The sequence below is a fragment of the Clarias gariepinus genome, chromosome 22, assembly GCF_024256425.1.
Source record: "Clarias gariepinus isolate MV-2021 ecotype Netherlands chromosome 22, CGAR_prim_01v2, whole genome shotgun sequence".
NCBI classification, from domain to species: domain Eukaryota; kingdom Metazoa; phylum Chordata; class Actinopteri; order Siluriformes; family Clariidae; genus Clarias; species Clarias gariepinus.
In genome coordinates, this window is record NC_071121.1 from 5603795 (window position 1) to 5611183 (window position 7389).

General features: G+C 37.6%; 1 protein-coding gene across 1 annotated transcript; it reads left to right on the top strand.

Annotated features, from left to right (window-relative positions):
• Positions 1–608: 608 nt before the first annotated feature.
• Positions 609–7389, top strand: LOC128510788 (lebercilin-like). The gene is made up of 2 exons (XM_053483304.1): positions 609–854; positions 2977–7389. Exons 1-2 carry the CDS (start codon positions 692–694, stop codon positions 3714–3716), a joined length of 903 nt encoding a protein of 300 aa, XP_053339279.1. The 5' UTR covers positions 609–691; the 3' UTR covers positions 3717–7389.

Below are 7389 nucleotides of genomic sequence, written 5' to 3' on the forward strand. Positions count from 1 at the left end.
TTTATACCTGCCTAAAACTTTAGCATAGTACTGTACATATAAAATATGCACTGTATGGCCACAAGTTTATGGACACCTTGAATATCCTATTGAAGATTCAGTCCCCATTGATTGCTATAATAACTTCTACTCTTCTGAAAAGGCTTTCCACTAGATTTCAGCTGTGGGATTGTAGCTGTGAGCATTTTTGTTTAATTACCGATACAACCAGAGCATTATTGATATCAGGCACTGATGTTAGGTAATGAGATTCTTCTACTGAAACTTTGACAAGCTGTTTCTTCAAGGTGCATTATGATGTTGGAACAGGTTTTGGCCTCTTGGTTCTAATAAAGGGAAGTTATAATGCTACAACATACATCATATTTAATTTCATGCTTCTAACATTGTGTCCACGGCATGCCTTTGGCCATACTACATACTTCAGACACACTGATCACGTGATATGAAACTCTCTTCCTTTCCTTATGACACAGGATGATGCGTATTCTGAAAAATAATGCTTTTAAAATCCATTACAACTCTAAGTGCATGCATTAGTTAAGAATTTCTCCCATTATTCTGTGCACTTAGAATATAAAATATCACCACATATGAATCTGACTTTTTTTTCTTTCTTCTGATATTCCATCAGGAGCAGAACGGCAGTCAGCAGAGACAGACGCAAGAGGAAAAGCAAAAGCTCCAGGAGATGGCGAGAGAAAGAGCGAGGGAGCTGGAGGAAAAGGAGAGAGAGAAACTTAGACTTAAGGAAAAAGAGAGGGACATTGAAAAAGAGAAAGAAAAAGTGCGAAAGCAGAGAAGAAATTTCGAGTGGGACTTAAATGAAGCCAAAGGGACGAGACAAAGAGATGGTGAGTCGCTGAGGAAATTTCTGTTTTATGGTGTTTATCGTTAATGTTGTTTGATTTGTTCATTAAATTCTGTCAAAATTATCTTGCTGTTGCCATATTGAAATACTATATAATGTTTGGCCTTCAATATCTAATTATGTTCGTAAGCTGAGGTACATGACAAAACCATGGTGCATATACAGTGGAACCTTGGATTGTGAGCATAATTAATTCCAAAAGCTTGTATATCAAATTTCTCCATAAGAAATAATGGAAACTCAGATGATTTGTTCCACGACCCAAAAATATTGTTTATTAATATAATCCATATAAAATATAAAGTAAAAATAAAACCCATTAACCTGCACTTTACCGTTGAAAAGAATCATGGCTGACGAGAGAGAAGAGGAGGAGGTGGGGAACTAATATGTAGAACGACTTTTACACACATGCACACATACTGGCGCACACACACCAACGGAATCACTGCTCTCTGACAGAGAGTCTCTGTCGGCAAACTGGAACTTGTAACAATAAACTTTTCTGATAACCCTTGCTTTTACCTTATTTTGAGGATTTAGCTGAAATGTGACGTTGCGTTGTTAAACAAATTCATCTCCCGCACTGCTACAGGTTTGTTGCTACGTTATTGCTGTACAGTTACTAAAGAAGAGTCACTACACTTGGATGCAAATTTTTTTTTTTAAATGCTTAACTGATGTTGAATATGCTAGTGACGCACGCACACTGAGACCAAGCATGAGAGAGGCTCACCCACAATCCCGCAGGACGAGAGAGAGAGAGATAAGAACCATTGGCTCAGTTGTGATCACGTGACACTCGACAGACAGAGTGTATATGTATTACTCGTATTTTAAGACTTCGCTCGTTTACTGAGTTAAAATTTTTGCTTGTCTTGCAAAAGGCTCGCAGACCTAGTTACTCACAATACAAGGTTTTACTGTAGTTATTAGTTATATTTGATGCTTAGTTTTTTGGGGGACTGCAAAACGAACTACTAATTTTATTGCAAAATTGGGCCCTAATTATCAATCGTTTGTTAAAGTACACCAAACTAAACTAAATATTACCGCAGGATTTATAAATATTTCATAAATGTCAGAAGTGTGCATGTGTGTGTTAATGAACGACAATCAACTGATTGTACAGCACAGCTGACTTGCATTGGACGTTGGTGAGATGGGAAGAGGGGACACCACGGGGCATCACTCACTCATGAATCTTCTATACCGCTTTATCCTGTATTCAGGTTCGCGGGGACCTGGAGCCTATTCCAGGAGGCTTAGGGCACGATGCGGGGTACATGGACCCTTGGACAGGGTGCCAATCCTTTGCAGGGCACACACACATACAGTACTCACACACTCACACTCTCATTCACACACTACAGGCAATTTGGGAGCGTCAATTAGCCTAACCTGCATATCTTTGGATATTGGGAGGAAACTGGAGTATCCAGAGGAAACCCACCAAGCACAGGGAGAACATGCAAACTCCATGCACACAGAGAGGGGAATCGAGCCAGGCCGGGAATCGAACCCAGACTCTGGAGGTGCATATTAAAATTAAAATGTATTTAGGGTCCAAGCACTATGACATTTGCATATGTAAAAAATACACTAAAAATTAAATAACACTTAAACAAAATTTCAAGTGACAATACAATACGCTAAAGATCTAATTAACTGTTAAATGAAAATTACTTTGAACTAAAACTGTTATGTTAACTAAAAACATTTTAATTACATAAAAGCAAAAAATAAACAAATACAATGGGAACATAGAGAAATATAGTACAGGGATCTAAGAAGATAAAGCTGGTAAGAAGAGCTCTAGAAATGGTACTGAAACCTCCCTTGCATGTACAAAGACAGTAACTTAGAACACCCCACAAAAGAGGGTGAAAATGAAAATTAGTACACCCTAAGTGAACAAAACTGTGTCCAAAGTGTCAGTGTCCTTTAAGAAGATATACTGAAATGTTTGCTGAAATTAGAGGGTGTACTCTCTTTTGTGAGTGGGTGTAGGTGTGTTGTGTTGTGTGATACAGAAGACCGAGCAATGTCAATGCCTGTTCATGCATGTGTTCATATTCAATTATCTCTTTTGTCCCTTGTTACAGTGCGGGACAGAGATGAAGAGGACAGGAAGAGGAGAAGTGAGTGGCAGACTGAAGAAGAGAAAGTTAAAGACAATCAGCCACAATTGAGTGAGCAGGAGATCCTGGCTAATCAGGAGCGTGCGCAGGAAGAGCGCCACCGCAAAGACCAACTTTTGGCCAAAATGCGTGAGATTGACATGCAAACTCAGGCACAGGACACCGCCTTCTTTCATGAAGAAACAATAAGCACTCGCACTCCTCCCCAGAATCAGAACACCTCCGTCTTCAGTTTCACGGAGCCTCACGAGTATCTGAGCACACCCAAGACCGGGATAAGGGGCGGAGTTTTGAGATCACAAAAACTTAACCAGGATCTTGACCTCACCTTCGGTAGCTACGCTCCATCGTTTGGTAAACCCGCCCCTCGTGCAGGTCTCGGACACCGAAGCCCCATCCAAAGTGTGGACGTGTCATCAGGAGATGAGAACGGAGGGATGGATCTCAGTGGGTTTGCGAAGGAGAAGAAGGCCAACCTAATGGAGCAACTGTTCGGATCTGCAGCCTCGTCCGCGCCTCATGAGACGCCCAGCAAGATGGAGCTCTTGAGTTCTCCCAGCACGAAACCTTCATCAGGCGGACGCAGACGAGACGCCGAGACGCCGAACAGGCTGAAAAGGACCACGCTACACGTCACCGAGAGTGGCCCTGCTATTAGAGCCATTACGACACTCGATGATGACATTGAGGAGGTCAAACTATGAAGGAGTCATAGTTCCATTAAGATGGTTATTTTTTGACACTGAAAGAATGAGGAAGATTCCATACTTTTTGTAAGTTAATTCCTTCTTTTAAATGAAAACCAAGCCTAGGGTGCACCGAGCTGCAGAGTCAGATTCCTGACATTCATTTAAACAAACCACAGTGAACTTTGATCTTTACACCCAGTAGATTTCTATAGCTTAAAAAAATGACCTCAGTGTAACAACTGAAACAATAAGCACAAAAAAACCTAACACACACAGTTCATTTGGCACAAATGCTCGCTTGTAATTTTTAAACTAAAGTGGTCTTAGATCTCTTTATATTTTTATACTCTTGTCTTTATATCTTTAAAGGTAAGTCAAAAACATATTTGTATAGGTTTGTATATTTTAATATAGTTAAAAATTAAATTTTAGACTTGACACTGACCTTACACGTATAAGAAAAAGTTGAATCCTAGTGAACCTTTTATTATTTGCACCAACTTTTCATTAGCTTCCAATCTGCAATGTTTGCACTACATTATAAAGCACTAAACCGCATTTCTTTTCCATTATCAACATTATTATATTTTTAATAACTTATTGATAGTTAATATCTTGCACAATTCATATCTTGAACAGAATTTTATCAAAACCTGAGTTACGAAATACAAGTCAAACATTAAGTAATATCTATTTAATCCTAATGTGTGTTGTTGGCAAAAAGTTCAGGAAAAAAAATAATAATGAGCCAGAATACACTTCCTGGTCAAAAAAACCCATCAAGTTTTAGAAGGCGCACATCACGCAAAGAAAACAACTAAGGATTTTGCTAAAATGACTGAAATCAAGTTAACTGTCTGACACATTTTTAAAAAATGAGTGTGATCAGAGATCGTTTAAATGCTCACAGCTTGGTTTAGCTGCATCAAACAAATTGACAGTAGAAATCAGACGTATGTATAATAATGAAAATAAGTGCATTTCCACACACACAATTTGATGAGAACTCACAGGTTTAGGACTAAACAGCAGTGTGGTCATGAGAAAACCACTTGTTAGTGAGACTAATCAGGGAACAAATAAATCTTCAATTTTCTAGGGAGCAGAAAGGTTGGACTTTGGAGCAATGGAAAAAGGTCACGAGGTCTGATGAGTCCAGATTGACTTTATTCCAGAGCGATAGGCGCATCAGGGAAAATAGAGAAGCGCATGAAGTGATGCATCCATCATGCATAGTGTCCACTGTGTTATGATCTGGGGTCACTTCAGGTCAGGTCTAGACTCAGCAACGTTATGTGGCAATAAATTGTCAATAAAGTCAGCTGATGACCTGAATGTACCAAATGACCAGGTTATCACATCTATGAAGTTTCTTTTTTCAGGACTCAAATGTTATTCCAGGAACGTGTGTTTCTGGGAGCATGAGGAATAATTTTTAAACATGAATTGGCCAAAGCGCTGTGTGTCATAATCAAAGCTAAATGTTCTGAAATGGAAATGTAACAGTGTGTGACTTTTTATTTTTTTGAGTCAGGCAGTGTGTTATTGTTCACTTTAAAAGAATAAGCTTAATATTTGATCTAATATCCGATATCTCAGGACTAAAATTAAAAATAATCCCATATAATGGCTTTACTTGTGGCTGTAGTGATGGGAGTTGGTAAGCATTCCATAATGGATCATCCGTTTAAGTAAACCATACAATGGTCGATTAATATTCGGTTTAAACTGCACGCTATGATGATTCTTGCACTCGTTGTGTTTCCTGTCAATCAATCTCGCTACTATTTACTGATCCTACACATAGAGTACACGTCACATATAAGGTATGCGTTAACATTCTTTTACCTAACATAGTTTCAAACATGACACAGATGTCAAAGCAGAATACATTATCATTGTAGACCAACTAGTATTTACAATTCTACGCATAATCCTTGTGACAGAATTTACGCGTCACTTGTATAATTTCTCCTTAAAACATGCTGGAGCGGCCTTTTTTACAAAAATATTATATGACAGGTCACCGTGAGATAGATTGTCCTGCATTGTGAACAAGGGCAGTAATCTGCATAATACGTGTGCACGTTTCTCTAACTTTATACGTGTTTCTGTTACACAGCAGTTAACCTGGTGTACAGAAAAAAAAACAAGCATCATGTTGTGTTTTAGAAACTTTCAATGATTTAGTGTTTTTTTTTTAAATACTTTTTCATAATAGACAGAAAATCAACTATAATTGATGATCATCCCATCAATAGTGTTTAGTTACAAATTTTACTGTTTTGCTGTTATTTTTGCACTTTGGGAAACAATGGCCTAAATGTCTAGAAAGGGGAGAATTTTTTTGTTGTTGTTGTCTAATGAGTTACAATTATTTTATTTATATATTTTATTTTTTTGTTTACGAGCAGAATTTCAACTTTTTGGTAAAACTCCTGGAATTATGACAGGTTTTTGTTGAACTTATTAAATAAAACGGCACATTTACAAACTTATTGTACTAATATAAACATTATATTCATGTTTAGAAGCTACATATAGCCACATTGATTTTTTTTTTAATCTCTCAAGTATGGAGGCATGTGCCTACTTCTTTTTTATTTTTATTCATGCTCTTCTTCAGGAAGTGTATTTGTAATCTTAAGTTTACTTTATAGTCAGCAACCAATGACGAGTTTAAATACTCAGATTAAAATTGCCCTGTAAATTCCCAGGTTGTGGATATGTTATGAAGAGCACTTGTGAAAGATTGTGTAATTAATGTGGTTTGTATACAAAGGAATGCTTCCAGTAATATGGAATTTATGTAATATATCTCAGGGGAAGGCGGCACGATCGCTTAGTGTTTAGCACTGTGGCGTTGCACCATCAGGGTTCGATTCCTGCTTCGGGTCTGTGTGCATGGAGTTTGCATGTTTTTCTTGTGCTTGGTGAATTTTCTATAGGTACTCCAGTTTCCTCCCACAGTCCAAAGACATGCGGGTTAGGCTAATTGGCGTTCTCAAATTGCCCGTAGTGTGTAAATGACAATCGGGCATCAAACTGGCACCCCGAACCCTTAAGTAACTGTCACAAAAACAACGGATATATCTCCGGGGTGGGTAGTACTGTATGTGTCACCTGATGTGCCGGATCTCAGGGGAAGTACAGAGCTGGATTGAATTCTCTGTGTGGTAAAGAATACAGTGTACCACTACCACTTTATTAATTTTATATTTATATTTAAAAAATTATTAAATGCACAAACATGTATATACAGCACACATTGGCTTATAGTTAAATAGGGACTTAAATAAAGAAATGGTGCATTATTTTTAATATGACGTGCGTGATGTTAAACATAAACGTTTTTTGTTTTAGATAGGTTAAAATCATAAAAATGATTTCTGTTTATTTCTATGTATAGATGAAGATTTTTAATGTGGTCTCAAACTGTTGGATCTCTATAAGTTTGCAAAAGTGCTTAGACAGTGCATTAAAAAATGTAAGTCTTCATCATCATGTTTCATATTTAGATAAAAATATGCTTGGATCTTTTTTTGTTCTGATCATAATGATTATGAGATTAAGTGCACCACTATTGTACACTTACAAGTCTTTATGTCTCGCTTTTGGCAAAAGTATATAGACACTTTTTGTTATAGTATGCTTGGTCGATCATTTGTATGTGCACTTTGGTGTAGTG

What these genes read in the sequence shown, in the direction of transcription:
- LOC128510788 (XM_053483304.1), top strand. Translation starts at nt 692, where the DNA reads ATGGCGAGAGAAAGAGCGAGGGAGCTGGAGGAAAAGGAGAGAGAGAAA. An exon ending in AGGGACGAGACAAAGAGATG is followed by an intron (nt 855 to 2,976) that starts GTGAGTCGCTGA and finishes CCCTTGTTACAG; the next exon opens with TGCGGGACAGAGATGAAGAG.